General features: G+C 39.7%; 1 protein-coding gene across 24 annotated transcripts in view; it reads right to left on the reverse strand.

The window, feature by feature from the left end:
• STN1 (STN1 subunit of CST complex) overlaps positions 1-17,201 on the reverse strand; it is a 45,946-nt gene that overhangs the window by 5,241 nt on the left and 23,504 nt on the right. For 14 of the 24 annotated variants that reach the window (XM_085555273.1, XM_085555270.1, XM_085555267.1 and 11 more), the window contains 5 exons: positions 16,352-16,463; positions 15,727-15,886; positions 8,948-9,073; positions 8,225-8,297; positions 601-4,166 (listed from right to left, as the gene is read on the reverse strand). In XM_085555273.1, coding sequence (XP_085411399.1) covers positions 4,009-4,166; positions 8,225-8,297; positions 8,948-9,073; positions 15,727-15,886; positions 16,352-16,463 — 629 coding nt within the window. In that variant the 3' untranslated portion in view covers positions 601-4,008. Of the gene's footprint in view, positions 1-600; positions 4,167-8,214; positions 8,298-8,947; positions 9,074-15,726; positions 15,887-16,351; positions 16,464-17,201 lie in introns of those variants that run through there. The other 10 variants (XM_085555280.1, XM_085555274.1, XM_085555272.1 and 7 more) reach the window with 4 other exon arrangements.

Genomic DNA, 17,201 nt, shown 5'->3' on the forward strand with positions numbered 1-17,201 from the left:
TAGGGAGAAACCCTCTGTGCCTGAGAGGGCACATTGCTGGGAATTAAACCCAGGCTTCCTGACTCAACATTTTTCCCTGCTGTCAACCAGCATTCACAAAAACATTTCTGTAGTGTTGAGGCTCCTCCAAGAAGACAGTAACTAATTATTATACCTATTCTTATATCTCCTGCAGCTGAACTTCTGTTTGCTCACTGGTCTGCAGAGTTGGGACATGAGGGATGGAGACTGTTGAAAGAACAATAATGAACATAGTGCTGCACTGAAAAAGGATGTTTCAAAATTCAGGTTGCCTGTGATGTATGAACTTGCTCCCCCCTTCATTTAGAAGTATAAAGATACGATCTTTGCTAGGTACATCTTTTCTCCAGTAAGCCTAGGCTCAGCTTACTCCCAAAATAAAGCAAATAGCCTTTATTTGACAAGCAGATTTTCAGTGCTTTATCTCATTCTCCACACAGCTCTGTGCCTTACTGGCTGCTCATTTATGAGCTCTCATTCTGAATAATGAATTAGCAACTTCTGCGTACAACATTCATTGCTGAAATAAGCAAGTATAGACAGATCCACCAAAGTAACAGCTCAGGGTCATACAGCAAATCATTTTCTTTCATTTATTACTTTCAAAGAAAAGCTTCATTTCTCAGGTAGTTTGTATACATGTCCTCATGGGTACAAACATATTGTCCAACAAATTGATAACAAGAAAGTACAGAAATCATGTGTCTGGATTTCTACTTTCAGGAAGCCGTCATTTGAATCAGAGGATCCCTAATGACTTAATAAGGGAACAGGATTCCACAAAAAGTATTCTATACAAATATGAATCAGGACACCATAACTGACTCATAGGATACAGAGATCAAAAAGACATGACAGGCAAAGCAACATGAGAAAGATAAAGCTGATAGTAAAAGCGAGGTAGGATTAGAGCTAAATCCTGCTCCAGCCTCTGGCCATTCATTCACACGTTACCACTCAGAGTTCTCTCACAGCTCTCACTTGCAGATGTCAGGAGTTTGTAATGGTTGGTGTTATCAAAAAACAGGCCTTGTGTCCTACATCATAGGGAACCATATTATCCACAATTTACAAAGAGGAAACTGAGGCATGAAGTTAACTATCTTTCCTCTCATCTGAGCAGATCTGAGAAACTGAAGGTAAAGTTATTCCGGCCTTTCTTTCCTCTCCAGACAAACATTTAGCTTGCATTTTGCCAGAATACTGAGGTACAAAATATTAAGATTCTATGGTAATTTTCATTCTAAGGTATTGCATTTCTATGGAAACACACATTTTTAAGGTAATGTAAAAATGCTGACTGCTTTTAAAACCTCCGTTTTACTTACCTGCCTTTTAACTGTTTCTATGGAAACCAGAACTGGCCACAAAGCAGCCCAACATGAATTCTCACTTGTCAGTTTTACCTTTAAGTGCCACCTTCAAAGTCCTTTAATAAACCAGTAATGGCTGCATTGCCTGAAGAGTGTTCAAACTAAACAGAATGAGAAAGCACGCTTTCACTGAATGTTCCACACAATATTTTGTAGGTGTGGTCTCAATCTAAGAAGTTTTTTAACAGTGTGCATGATATGACTTTGGTTAAGGATATGATCTGTAAACAGAGAGACAGTTTATTAGCAGTAAAAGCCCTAGTGTGTGTAGTTTGACTTACATAAAGGTGACTTATACCAGTATGGGTATGTCTAGACTGCTGTCACAGAAGCATACTGTAGAGATGCTGAGTAAACAGGTAAATCAGCCTAATGTGAGCTCTGTGCTCCCACAGCATGCTGGGGTACTTCTGTGCAGGCGTATGTATATGATGTTCCCTCTAAGTGCAGGAGGGGGAATGAACTGTATCAGAGTAAGTGCTGGGTGGCTACTGAGGAAGAAATAAGGCACACAAAATTAAGGCACAATTACTCCACACTACTCATCATAATTGCAATCTGCATAACTTAAATCTAGGCCACAATGTTAATTTTTACCTTGACCTTTTCAGCCTTGTAGAAAAACAGTAGGCTCCCTTGTGTTCATTCATATTATTTCCCTAATCCAAGTGAGAAAAATCCCTTCTTCCAGCTCTTGAGGAACAATCTCCAACAGAATACACCCTTCCAAGAGCTGAGTGTTGCCAGCAAGGACCAGCTTAAAAACTTCAAAGGAAAGGTTCTTTACAGAGTGACTGATCTGTCTTTCCTCGTCTCTAAGGCTTCACAGTTATCAGTGCTTTTAAATCACTGTAGGGACAGACCAAACAGGGCACACCTTTTGTCTGCATCAATTTCGGATGCTTAGAAAATAGAAGGCCATGAGTTCTAGGCAGACTTCACATACAGAAATACATTCATGCCCATATTAAGATCTGACTAGAAGATACCTAACTCTAAGTACAGCTGCTAATGCTAGGAGTAGCGGCAGCTTGTAGGGAAGCCAGTTATTAAGCTCTGCAGCAAGTAGGAAAATGACAGTGAAATAACTCACAGTTTCCCACTAAGAACACATACCATCTCTCCAAGGCTGGGGTTTTCCACAGGTCTCTGAGTGCAAATGCCAAATATTTAATCACTCCATTCTCTTAGTCTATATCTCACTGCAGTCACTGCTTGGAATGAGGCATATAATCTAAAAACAAAGCAGAAACCTGGCACACATGAGGCTACTCACTGGCTTTCCTCATGCATTCAGTTTATTTTTCCCTGCTATGTCAATCCTTATAGGGCTTCACAACTACATCTGCTTCCTGGAAGCCTACTGTTTCAACTGTTACAGGGAAGGCGCTGAGCAGAGAGAAGGAATATATTCTTGCCATCCTACTCTTCTCAAATTAATGGTATCACCTCCACACTATTAAGCAGATTACTCAGATGATCCCCTGCAGCAGGAAGTCCTCCAAGCACAGATGAACAGCTCTAGGCTTTGAATAGTGGCACGCAGCAGAGTTCTGATTATTCCAGGTCAAATGTCTTGCATAGGAACCTTTTTCAGGCCACTGTTACTTCATTAACATCTTTTGTTCTGCTGCAAGCAAGGATATGGACAGCATTTTCCCTGAAAGTGATAAGGAAGGAGAAGACAAAAGGCAATGGGAAGCTTGGAGATCACAGAGAGCGCCTTGCTTGTTTTGATATTTTCTGTTCTAAAGCACTTGGTTTTTGGCTTATATTTTGTGACATACAAAGCAATGTAGAAATAAACAAAGACATTAGCTGATTTTGAAACTTCTGGTCTGTACAGAATCCAAAACATGCATCAATAGTGCACATGGCAGCCAGGGGAGTCCAGACAAGCTTTACAAGCAGTGGGGGAGGCTGCAGAATGGGGAAGGGATGCAGTTCCTCATTCCTGAAAATTACTTTTCAGAGGAAGGTGGGGTCTGTTTTAGTAGTGACAAAGCTGTAGACATTCAGGAATACACACAGACGTATACATACACACACATGGGTGTGCCAACACTACCAGGAAGAACAGGTAACCTTTAGATTATTTGCTTGCATGTGCTTTCCCTATTGTAAATATATATAAAAAGAACAGCTATCACCATAAGGAAGGATCACAACATCAGTCTTTAAGCCAGAAGGACGAGTCCCGATGTAACCACTGCTGAGAACGGAACTCCTTAGCAGTGACTTCTCTTTAGGGCTCACTGGATGTAGTTGTGAGAAAGGCCATGTCACATCTCATTGCTAATCAGGGAAGCACATATAAGCAGAAAACCCATGGTCTCTTCCAGCTCCCCTGCTATAGTAGCGTGTCCAGAATTAGTTAGATACAACGTTCCCCATTAATAATGAGGAAGTCAGCAAGAATATTAAAACAAATATTGGGACCACTTCTCAGAAGCCAGATGAAAATAGCTGTTACAGAAACAGAAAGCTCTTTTTTGCCCCCACTGAAAGCACAGTACTTAAAAGGTTTTCAGTGCCAGAGTTCTGTTTCAGACATTCCTTATTCTTTATACTTTACCCTGATGGGACAAGAACTAACGCATCTTATCTTCCCTCTTTAAAATGCCATATAATATCCTTCCATAGTGCTGACAATATCACTGTTGCTCTCTAGCACTTCCAAAACACGTTGCATCACCACTTCAGCCAGATTGGGATTGTAGGTCTGCCGAACACAACTCAGGATGTGAAGAAAATGGCAGCCTTTTTCAGCATCTGTAGGAAAAAAAAGAGAGAAAAAATGTAGCTAAGCATGAAGGAGAGACCTCAGCCTTACTGCCTCCTTTTCAATGTTATAATCCAAATTAGTTGGGAAAACAAGGAAACAAAACAAATGGCATGAGATGCATGTATTCAGAAGAAAGAGATCTAGTCTGTGCCAGCAGTTCCCCAATCCAAAAGTCCCTACTGATTTCACTAGGAGGTGTCAGGGCAGTGACACGAGTGTGAATTATAGCTTTATCAGCTAATATATAAAGCTCATATAATACAACCTGACAGCGAAGATAACTTCAGGAGCACTTCCTCCACAACCCTTCTATGCAAACCATCTACTTTCTGCAACTGCAGTTCATCAGAATCATAGAATTGTTTGAGTTGGAACGGACCTTTAAAGACCATCTAGTCCGACTCCCCTACAGCCAATAGGGACACTGACAGCTAGATTATGAAAAGAAGAAACCAAATAGAAAATTCTTCTGCCCATATCCAGTATTTAAAACACTGAGAACAGAAGGCAGGCCTATGGCCAGATGTGACTGCTTGCCCAATGCTGGCATCTTGTGGAAGAACTGTCACAATGCAACCTTCATTCACCTAGAGATCCAATCCCATTCACACACTTCACGCTTCTCAAACAATTACTGAAGTAGAAAGACACAGAATTTCAGTATCAAGCTTCATCTCTTAAAATGAGGAACAAGCCCTGAAAATGCACATGAGAACAGAAGTACATAAAATAGTCTGTTTTACTAGTGAGCAAGCCAGAGACAAATGTCCTCAATGGCTGCAGTACAGCATGCAGCTATAGTGTATCTGATGAAGCCATGACTTGAAGCCCATCTGTCCCTACCAACAGTTTCAACCAAGAAATCCTGCACACTTACTAAACATCAGCACTGCAGGATATGGGTCTCCCTTAAGTCTTCAAAACAACAAGAGATTTTTCTCCTCTGTGGCTAACAATGGAAAGCTAGCAAAAATGAAGCATATTAGAACAAGTGACTTTCCTTCAACTCATTCCTCATCTCAGACATAAGGTAAACTGGACAAAGACACTGAGAAATCTGCATGGAGGTCTGGGACCAGGGAGATTCCTGTACTTTATTTTTGCTGCTTTTGTTTCTATCTTAGCCAGTCCCTACCTGAGAATTGGCTAAGCCCCAAAACTGCCTTAGAAGTTGCCTAGAAAAGTCACTGGTAAATAGGAGGAGCTGCTCAGTACAGATAAATACACAGTTCAGCCCAACTCCTATTAGACTATGGTTCAAGCAAGGATATTTCTTTAGAAGCCTGTGGCACAGCAAGATGAAAGACCTTTGCTGCTGGCAGCCAAAAACACACTCACCACCCTAGGATGGATAAGGACAGAGAACAGAACAACGCACCTACCCGCTCTTAGTGACTGCTGATGCAAACAAAGTGGGTACCTGTATTCTGCATTAGTCACAGGTTTGTCATAAGAAAGTCAGCACACCCATCCCTGATCTACAGTACATTAATTTCAGTCTCGATGAATTAGTGACTCAGGTATTACCCAACAGTATAATACATCTTTTGTTCTAAATACTGGCAGAAAATGGCATTTCAGGGTACTTGCAGGTACGTACAATAATTAAAGTAGCCCGGACACATGCCTAGACTACAAATGAAATTGGATGAAATACACACTTTGCAATGGTGTGATGTTGTTCCTCTTGCATTGACAAAGAGTTTATCTTTTGTCCAGGTACTTCAGGCTACAATTAACTATCTTGCCTACCAGAATCAGAAGGGATAGAGTTAGAGAGGAACTTTCACTTGCTTCATTTAAACCTAAAAACAGAGTAAAGGAATCAAGGAAAGAAACAAGTCTGAATTAAGTCTACCAATTTGGATTAAGTCTACCATTCCGCAGTTCAGTCTGAAGTCCGAATTGTGCTGTCACCTTCTTCTGACTGTCTTTAAGATTCTAGATAGACTAGAGTGGACTCACATAAGTGAACATCAAATTAGGCTGTTTGGAATTAAAATTACAACCAAGGACTACCATGCTGGCATATATCATATACATGATATGATGGCGTATACACAAACATCAGGGTTTGTGCAGCTCATACTAATCACACTGAGGACTTTTTATTTGTGCAGCAGTTCCAGGTAGCTGGGTTGGTTCTGAAAAATGTATCATTAAAAATATATATATTATTGGGGTTGAAGCAGTGCCTTGAAAGCAAGCAGAGAATTCATTGACCTGGACAGACAACTTTGACTTATCATACACAAAACAGTTCTGTTGTCATGAAAGGTTAGTATTTCTTGGTGAAAAATGGGTTAGAATTTCCTTCAGCAAACAAGGAGGCATCATCACATTCATATTCACTCGCTATGAGCCTGCTCATTATGCCTGACAACCACCCAGCAGAGGGGGCCCAACATTCAGATTGAGTTCTGCACTGCTGCAGCATCCAGTGACAATAAAATGCCCAGAGGACCCCCTTGGTTTTGCCTGAAGCTTTTTGGTTTCCATTCTTGAAATCCTTTGTTACCAGAAACCAAAACACTGAAATGGTCCTTCTGAAAATCAGCAGAGAAAAAGAGTCTGACTTGGGAACTGTGCTCTCTACAACAGGAAACTAAACAGATGGAAAGCTTCAAGGAAAACAAGAGGCTCTGCAAAGCATTTGCTGTTCTTTTACTGCTCAGTATGAAAGATGACTTTCAGAACTAAAGGCTCTGCAAAGTTTCTTTTCTGTGACCCACCTACCAGTTTCTGTCTGCTGTTGGCTGGCTGAAATAACTTTTCCATCTATGACAGAGAACTGAGAGTACTTTACCACTGTGATAACACATACCCAGCAGTCACCCATTGCCCTGTGTCACCTGTACAGATGTTCTGGCCTCTACATAGTGGGCCAATTATGAAAAAATAACCACAAGTTTCCAAGAGAACTACCTGATAGGTAAAATGGATGGAAGAATGATTTGCCTTTTACAGAGAAGGTAATTGTTAATCGGATAAAAGACAACAGGCCAATATGATATGGTAATCTGTTGCAATGAAATATCCTCAGGCAAATGAGACCCATCTTCACCTGCTTGCCCAGTGTCATCTGCTTCCATCATCCCCCAAAGATACAAAACTTTTACTTCCATCTATAAACAACATTACAACCACACCACTGCTCAATGCAGCAGGCTGAAAACAAAAATGTCATTTCACTTTGCTTACCCTTTTTTCTCTACAGGATAACCATCATCAATCAGATCCTACAATAACTATAGTAACTATGATGGCAATTTAATATTATACATCTTATGTTCTAGTCATTTAGTCTTTCGTACATTCTCACCCACAAATAGCTACACTTAGCAGCCAGATTCCTGCTGGCACATTCTACCCAATGAATTGAGACAAACTATCAACCTATCTCTGTAATTAGCAGATAATCAAGCCAAGGACAAGTTATTGCTATGGCAATAAGACACAATAAGGAACACGGATAACTCTGAAAATAGACAAGGTACATGACATGAAAAGAAGTGGATTTTCTTTCTTTCTTTTAACATTGAAATACGTACCTGTACAAACAACTACCTGAGCTCTTGCACTTGCCTAGAAACTTACAGAGAACGTCCTTCTGACATAAGTGAATTTTATTGTTGACTTAATGGAGACTGTCTACATGGCCAATTTTATGTCAACTCCCATATAATAAATGAAGCAGCAAGATATGCTACCTCTCCAAAGTTCAAAGCAACTGCAAGGTGCTGACCTAACTTCCTTATATATGTTTCCTCCCCAAATCTATATATTTTCAAAAAAATAGAGATTTAAGATAATGGCTGCTTATTTTAGTTGCGACAAGTTTGCTTCCTTCTAGGCACATGCTCTCTCACTGTGCTTAAAGGAAGCTGCAGCTGCACTTCTTTTAGCCACTCAGATGAGATACAGGAGCAAATTAGCTTCATGTTCAAGGCTAAAGACAAGAAGCACACCAAATCTTGCATCAGAAGATTTTGTCGTCAGCATATCAGCAACTGCTCATCAGAGACCTGAACGCACAAGTACTTACGCCTGGGTTTTCGACAGTCTTCTTTGATCACATCAAGGGTCACTTTAAGCAGCTCCTTATCATGGTCGGTCACCTGGAGAAAAAAAATAGACTGCTATAAATTGTCAGTTTATTTCACAGTAGATGGCATCAATGTTAAAAAGGAATCCAAGGTTCTGATGTATTATAAAAGCTTACATCATCTTAACTACAGTCTGCATGACACACAGCCTCCAAGATGAATAATGAATGTTCAATTTTTAATTACCTTTCTTTTTCTTTTTAGCAATGTTAGCAGCATTCAAGAGTTAAGAGAAGAAAATGATACTAGAAATGTGTTACCTCCCAAAAGAGGGAGTTAATTCACAACAGAATCCCAAGTTTCAACCTAACCCCAATAAAAAGACCTGTTCCAGTCTTCACTGTGCTCAACCTAACCCTAATAAAAAAACCTGTTCCAATATTCACTGTGCTCTACTGCATCAGCACACCGTTCAGTAACCCAGTAAACACCAACTACACCTCGAATAGCAGGCAAGCTGAAGAATGGTATTGAGCTACACACAAAAGAAACCCAACAAAAACCAGCTCAGTGAGCAATATAGCGTAAAAGCAACAGTGAGGAAAGCTGCAGAAGAGCCTGATGGATATACACACAGCTTCTCTTTCTGAAATATTTCTATCTTAAAGCTATAAAATAGTGATATCATTGAAAAAGCTTGCAATCACAGCTCAATTCCTTACATGATAGTACAAGTCCTTGGAGGTACCAGGTTTCTGGAAAACCACTCCTTTCTCTTGTAGTTTCTTTATTGCTTCCTTGAAAACACTGTGAATCCTTTTAGAGCTGGATTCACTTCCTGAATTCACCTGGATGGGAAGATAAGGGTGAAGCAGATGGTGAGAAATCTGAGCCCTACTGAAGCTGACAGTAATAGCTTCTCAAGACTTCAAGAGATAAAAGAACTTCATGTGATTCTGTTATGCATTTTTATTCATTTGAAAATTCAGAAATCTTATCTGTTCCATATGAACCAACCAACACCCCAGGGCTAAAAAAAGACAACCCAGAAGCTGTACTATTGCAAAGAAACCAGAGATCTTCTAACAGCCTTCTTTGTATTTAGCAGCTATTTAATCACATACCGAGAGTTCTTTTCTTTTAGAATAGACCCGTAATGCTTACAGAGAGTTCGACTGTAAAGCTGATCAGCTTTGATGATATTAAGACTTCTCCTGTAATAAGGGATATATGGGAGGAAGCGAGGAAGACTAGAACTTTGTAAAGTGATTCCAGGAGGAATCCAAGTGCTGAAGATTCAATCCCCATGTCCTGATTTGAAAACGTGGCAGTGTCCAATGAAAACAAGGAAACTGGCAATGGCAATATTTATTTCTTGTCCCTTGGCTTCCAACTTTTTGTTTGTTTGTTTGTTTTTACTCATATTCTGGCCATGCTTTTAAGAATTTCTCCACAGTTCCAATGAAATGAAAGGAGAAATCAAAAAATTTTAACACGTATATAAGATAAGGAATGAAAGGTATCAGTTCAGAAGACGAGAGAGAAGACGAGCTTCTTGTTAAAGAAGAATAATGTGCCTGAAAGCCTGTAACTGGGGAGGCTATTAGAAGAAAGGGTTCAGTATAGTGCTAAAAGGGTAGGAAGAAATGAGGGGAAAAAAAATAGGAAAGAGCAGGGTTTGTTTGAAAGCAGAGCAAAAAGAGTGGGATGACAGAAAGGGAACCGGAAGAAAATGAATCAACTGTGGAGAAGAGACTGTAGAGGTAGATAAGATTAAGACCACAAGTTTACTCTTTTCCATCTCTATCAGCCCTACGGTATCTTTCAACCTCACATTATCTACGAAGACTGCTTCAATTCTCCTTTTGTTGTTTCCACATCTGTTGGGAACACACTGTGCTCCCTGTGATTTCCTTCAAGACAGCAGCTAAAGTGTTTCCCACAAACAACCACGGGATGAATGGAACCAGACCACACCAGAGCAACCAAAGCAAGATTTGCCGAGCCATGTTTTCAGCTATCACTATAAACGCTTCCATTGTGTCCTAAAGAAAAGTATCAGATACCATGTATCCTACTTCATTCATCAGGGCAACTCAAAGAAATCTCGGGAGTGAAACAGGCAACCATCACGCACCAGTATGAATTCACATGGGCACACAGTAGCATACACATTAGTAACCTAAGAACGTCTTCACAAAACATTACTTCCACGCATTTATAAGTCTTGACTGAAATTCAGACTACCTCTAAGCTTGGGAGCCAATGCATCAAGCCAGGAACTGTTTGGAGATGCATTAGCATGCATTAGCATTAGCACACTGCACATTTTTCTCTATGCCCTTCCCCTCAGTGTTTCAATAGGCCATAATCACAGCTCTCTTTTTTCCTTCCTCTCTCTGTGCCCCACAACAGCTAACTATCTTTTTTCCTCTCAAGTTCCAAAACTTATTCCAAAAATAATTACCTAACAGTTTAAGATATTTACCACAGAACAATGGCTATTATTCCCAGTCTTTATTGGCTTCAAGTTTTCTCCCGTTACAGAATTCAGTGTCTGAATGTTTGTCCCCCTAGGCACCACAGCTATACCAGTTTATGCAACAACAGACACTGCTTTCAATGACAAACTTGACCTTACGTTTGGACATCATTCCAATCACGTCATTAGTACTGCTGCAATATTTCCCATTCATAATGCCTCCTTCAATGAACTGAAGAAATAAACATAAAATGTGGTAAGAAGGGGTTTTGTTTGCTTGTTTTATAAATGAAGAGTGAACATTTTCTCATGGAAAAGCACACATAGCCACACCTAAAATGGACAGACTGTGCCTCTAACAGATGCAGGAATAAATCCTCAAAAATTCAAGAAACTGCCTGCAAAGCAACCACCTCAAGACTGATCAATTTTTAATGTGAAAGCAAACATTTGAGAAGGAAAAAAAAAAGATAAAAATATCTCCAAAGAAGCGCGATAATTATTCAGTTTGGCTTAACAGTGAGATCCCGTCAGAAAAAGGAGATAATTAAAAGCAGGCTCTGTGTGAACTGACACACAGCTCTGCCTGGATGGATACTGAAACAGAATCACTAAGAACAGAAGTCAAGAGATTGACAGAGAGAAGGCACAGAGGAATTCTTGAGAGTGAGGAAATAAGTAAAGCAGCTGCTACATCTCAGCATCCCCTCAAACACACAGAGTCCAAGGGAACGAGCTCAAGGGGAGAAGAACTGCTGCCAAAGAACAGACGAGGGCTCCTGCCCTCTTTAGGGGCTTTAACAGTATCCTGAGTAATGGAAGAAGTTATATTTCTTTAGCATGCTCTAGAACGCACTTCTACTTCTTAACCCTCTGAGTAAATTAACCATTTAAAAGTTTCTTTGCACACACAACCTATAATTCCTTAGTCTGTTCTTTTATTCACCCCAAGTATCTCTAACTTCTCATCCTGCCCATTCAAAAGTCAGCAATGTGTCTCCTTAATTCCTTGTCACTTTCCTTTATACCAAACCAGGCCCTCATTTCTTCTAAGCTTCCACTGTCCCCTGAGAGGCAACGTACACTGATGCTTGACTGCAGAGCAGAGGTCTAGAGGAGGTTGGACACAAGGCTATACACAGACAAAAGAAATCTGAGACGATGAAATCCTACCCGATTTCACATTCCTGCTTTTATTTCAGGAGATTGAAAAACGCTTGCATTTCAACAGTTATAAAAACGTGTCTGTTGCTGTTAAAGTAGTTCCTTCTGAGTCACAGCTTGTTAACTATCGCTTTATTTTTATGAATCTTTTCATCCAAGAAATTCAAAGCATTTTCAGGTATTAAGTAGTTTAGTTGCTGATCCAAAGCAATAGCAAGATCAAACCTGGATTCTGAATTAACCCCTCGCAATGTTCACACATCATCTTTCAAAACATCTCCCCTTTGGCAAACCTTAAGTTTCAGAGAGCACAGCTCCAGGCTCCCTGAAGTGCTGACAGTTCCCCCCAACTCTCCCAAATCAGATTCTTTTTAAAAATGAAGCTGTACATTCAAACACAGGAGCACCCTAAAATCATTCATTGCTTCCATAAAGCACACCTTCCTCCCTTTATCCCCCAGCTACTGAATGATGATTCTACCATCCACAGCTTCCCTCCCAGGGCAGGCCAGGAAATATGTAGCGAAGCCTATAGAACACACGTCTCCAGAATTAAAACTGGTATTTCAACCAACATATTCTAGCTGGAGTCTTTACTTAGCTTAGTGGACTGGTGCTGTGCAACCAAATAGTCTCTTTATAGCAAAGTAAACTTCCTGTACAATCAATAATTGGTCAAAGAATGAAGTGGTACAGGAGTTAGGTTGAACGCTGAAAGTATATAATTGGCTCTTCATGAATCACGACACACCCTGATTGAGTTCAAGTTTCCTGGTATAACCTCCCATGTGATACTACTAATAGAAACTGTGCCTTGCAATTTCTCATTAAGCCTTAGTTTAGACAGGTGACAATTTTAGTGACAGTGATGATAGGAATTTCGGATGTGTCAGTACTGAAGTCCTATAATGAATAGGCTTTGCTATATTCAAAGTAGCAGTGAAGCTTCCTCCAGAAGCAGAAAGACAAGCGCTGACATCAAGAACATATAAAACAAGGCATTGTGTTATACCTATAGCATATACAATGTGCATGGCCATACTAAGAATGAATAATGCAGTAAAGCTCTTTGGTTCAACTACCTGTCACTGCTGACCTTGAGATCACACTCAAACCAAAAGAAGTGCAAAGATCAGTGTCTGGAAAACACAACCAAGCTGAAGTTAGGGACATGCATGAAGTGGAATGACAGTACTAACACAGCTCACACTATAGCTTATACATGGACGAAGTAAGAAAGATACGTTAATCAAGACTGGCTGGTTGCAAATTGAATCTATTCCCACTCAGAAACTGCATGGATGAAGCTCACATGAACAGGTTAACACTGAGAAATAGAAGGGGTACTGGTTCTGTGAAATAAAGCTTTACTACTTTCAAAAACAGTAACAGATCTCATCATTTATAATCATTTTTAAAAACACCAAGCTACTAGTTCTTAGTTATCCTCTCTAACGATAAAATTAAGTAACTAGTATGTGTTTAAGCAGAGGACATGATTAGAGTTCAGCTGTACGCATCTGCTGGAGAGAAATTTATTCTGGAGGGCCAGAAGACCGCACTGCTGCAGAGCCATTAGGACTGGAACTCAGTACTGTAGGACACACAACTTTGTGGGACACAGACAGGGTCCAGATACAGTAATACTGAAAAGGAATAGAGAGGTGCTGCCTACATCAAGTCACCCCCAGCTACTTCCTCCCATCCTCATGCCTTGTTCTGCTCTGCTGCCAGTGATTCCATAGCAGCTCAATGCCTCAATGAAAGAAATATTCCATAAGAAAATTAAAGTACCTGCACATTGTTTGTCACAACGAGAGGGTAAAAAAGATGAAGAAGGTGCACTAAGGACCGCACAGAAAGGATGAGAGAAAGAAAAGAGTTTAAAGCACAACTGTGCTACAACACTAGAAAGAGGATAAAATATAAAAGCCTAATTATCAAACCACCCCATCCCTTCAAAGCCAGTAAAAGTACAAGAAGCAAACAAGTACATATTTTGCACTGTAGCTTAAGGCTTACAGTTTGGCCCACTCATCTAGCTTGTGCCTTGACAAAATGGTGTAACATAAGTTCATTCTACACCAGAGGTTCCCTTTTATCCACTTGGTTTGTGCAAAACTGAAGACTACAGAGGGAAAGGAAGGGAGGAGGAGAGATCAGATTTCCCTCCTCTCTGCAAATCAAACTGGGTACTTGACCCTTTTCCAACTGTGGGAAGCAACACTTTCAAGAGGCTGAGCAGAGGAACAACAAAATACATATCAAGAGCATTACTAGGAGCACTCCTAAGGCGTTCAGGTCACTTGACAACTGAATGTTGTTTCTTATGCAAAGAGATATAAGCCTCTTTGCAAGGAATTAATACCAAAGGGCAATGGGGAGAACTGCAATTTCTAAATAAGCATCTGTGTGCCCAAATTCCTGGGACATACACTCACACTTCTGCATCAGGGTCAGGAGCAACAGCTATTAATTATTATGACAGCTCCTCATGACTATTAGCAATGCTGATGCAGGAGGAGGAGGGTTGCGCCTTTGTTTGCTCTGCACCAGTTCTTACAATAGCTTTGCAAGTCATTCATCTTAATCTGTCTATAAATGCTAAAACTTCAGAGATGGACATTTCCAGCATCACTTACAATGAGCACTACTTCCTTTTATGTAAAAGGTCTGGGAACTCTTAATATTGTTCCAGCTGGTTTAGAAAAATACCCTGTCCCATTCTGGATATTTTAGTAACAAATTTTTCCTGTCACAAATCATACAAATTCCTGTCCTTGTTTACATCCACAACTGCTTTAAAGCAAACAGCAAAAATGCCCTTAACAAAAACAAAAGAAACAGTTATCAAGAAGCAGTTATCAGAAACAGTTCATTGAGGCAAACAAGAACAGAGAATGTTTTCATTATTATTTAGCCTCATCTGCAATGGACTGGCCTGTGTTGTTTATTTGTAAGAATTAAACAAACTATCTATTAACATAACAGCACTTTTATCTTTACAGTGTATGTCAAAATCAGGCACTGAAAGTGAATGCCATGGACTTATTTTTCTGCAGAAAACCAGAAAGTAAACAAGTGAGTCACAGTACTCTGGTTTAAATGTTGAAGTTGCCATTGGTAACAAGGTTAAATTCATGACTGTTACTCCTGCAGAAGTTTGTCACTCTATTCCAGTAGAGAGCCTGGCTTGCAATTTATCCAAATAACAAAGAATAATATGAAGCCATTTTACAAAATGTTTTCTGTTCTATCACTTTGCAGTTCATCAAGACTACACTATCTCGCTGGAAAGCTTCTTAACAATTTAGTTACATGCAGTTGCATGTAACCAGTTTTCATTTAAAACCCACCTTTTGATCCTTTCAGTCATGGCATTCCACAAGGCCATATACATTTAACAGGAAGCATTTTTCATTCACTCGTTATAATCTCTTTTTGAAAGCAACATCTATATTAATACACAGCACTTCAAATGAGAAGTAAGACAAATAAGTTGTCCTCCCTTCTCCTGTTGGGAACATCTGCTCCAAAGAGCCCAAGTGCCTTAAAAGGATCTGTGACATTACTCACAGATTTAGGTAAGTTAGACTGTAAGGTTACTCAGCTCACATACAAGTTTACCCTTAAGAACAGAATTATCTTGGAACTTTCTTCACTCCAGTTTTAAATATCCCAAGTGACAAGGCTTCTCAAACCCTGGAAATAATTCATGCAGAAAGCTGAATCAGGAATAGGCATTTGTAGTTTCTGAATCCATTGAAGGCATTAGTTTCTTAGCTGGTTGCTTAGACTTGCAAAAACAACACTGTTTTCCCCAATAAAGAACTAGAAACAATTACTTTCACTCACCTGACAGCTGGAACTAGATTTAGGCCCATCAGCTAGGGATACCAGAGAATGAATTGTTTCCAACTCCTGCTGGTAAAAGGTCTGAATTTTGTTTTCTAGTAGGAAGTCTCTCACCTTCTCATGCAGTGTTTGGACTAAGAAATCCAAACCTTCTGGGCCACTACAGAGAACAGATCAAAAGTTGAGAAATACACTGTTTTTAAAAACAAATGTCTTAAGTGTAGCTGGATAGACTGGTTTCAAAAGATCAGAAGGTATTTTACTGTCCTTAGGCAGTGAAGAGTTTGAATCTAAACTCTTAACTAAAGCAAACCATTTTAAAATGCACTGAACATGTAGGTTAAGATTCCCTTGTCCAGATTCCCTTTCTGCAAGAGATGCAAGAGGTCTGTCTATGCTTAGTTTTTTAATACCTTACTAATAATCTGTTCAGTGCTTTTTAATTCCATTCTCAGATTATGGACAGGCATCTTATCTGCACGGATCATTAATTGTTCAGAAGAAAAGAAGGCTGTGATTGTAGGCTTGTGCAGAGTACAGATTGCAGTGGGACCCTGTTCTACCTTCTACCACAGTTACTACATTAACAAATAAGCAATGAAAAGTAACTGGTCACCACACTTACCTCTGTCCTGCCCCTGGGCTTTGGAAAGGTTTATCATAAACTTCTCTGTACAAGCAGGGGAGCTCCAACATTCTTGAAATCTGAACATCACACACAGGATCATCCACCTTATCTGAAGCAGCAAAAAAGAACAGATGTAGCTGGCTTTTAAACAGGCAAACCTCATGTGGAACAATATCACATATCAGTATTAAATTGACAGATTTTGTTTCCTGCTGTTGTTATAAAAACAAAACAAAACCACAAAGGTCACTCCCACTTCTACAGTCTAAAAGGAGGTAAATGATCTGATTACCTGAAATAGATGAAATTAGCACATAGTAAGGAACTTTATTTTTGCTGGCTTTAAAGCAATTTAGAAGCCACACTAATTTTATGGACCTCCTTCAACGAAACAATGGTGTTACTACCAGCCCTTCAATGGTTTGTTTATGAATAAAACTTCTGTTTGGAAAGGAGAGCATAACAGCCTTTCAGATTTTTCAAGGGCTGAAAAAACTAATATTTTCTTTTTTTTTTTTTAAATCTGAACTACACAAGGTTTTTAAAAGACAGGCTTCCCCAATTACACAATAGCACAGACACTAAGGAGAAAATATGTTATCCAACTGGAATGTCCTAGGATATAAATAATTGATTGCTGCCCAAAGAGCTGCGAGACACAGGGTCAGCAACCATTGATCTCTGACTAAGCAACTCAAAAGAGGGAATCATTTTCAGGTATTCCGTAGAGACAGAAAGTTTAGGAAAATGGGCTTTAATGTAAAAACATGGCAATAAACTGCAGTCTGTCCTTGGAATGGATGATGTGGGCTGTAAACAACAACTGTTCCTTCAAAGCAGTTAATAC

The sequence above is a fragment of the Coturnix japonica genome, chromosome 8, assembly GCF_054131305.1.
Source record: "Coturnix japonica strain WE chromosome 8, WE-NBRP24, whole genome shotgun sequence".
Taxonomy (NCBI): domain Eukaryota; kingdom Metazoa; phylum Chordata; class Aves; order Galliformes; family Phasianidae; genus Coturnix; species Coturnix japonica.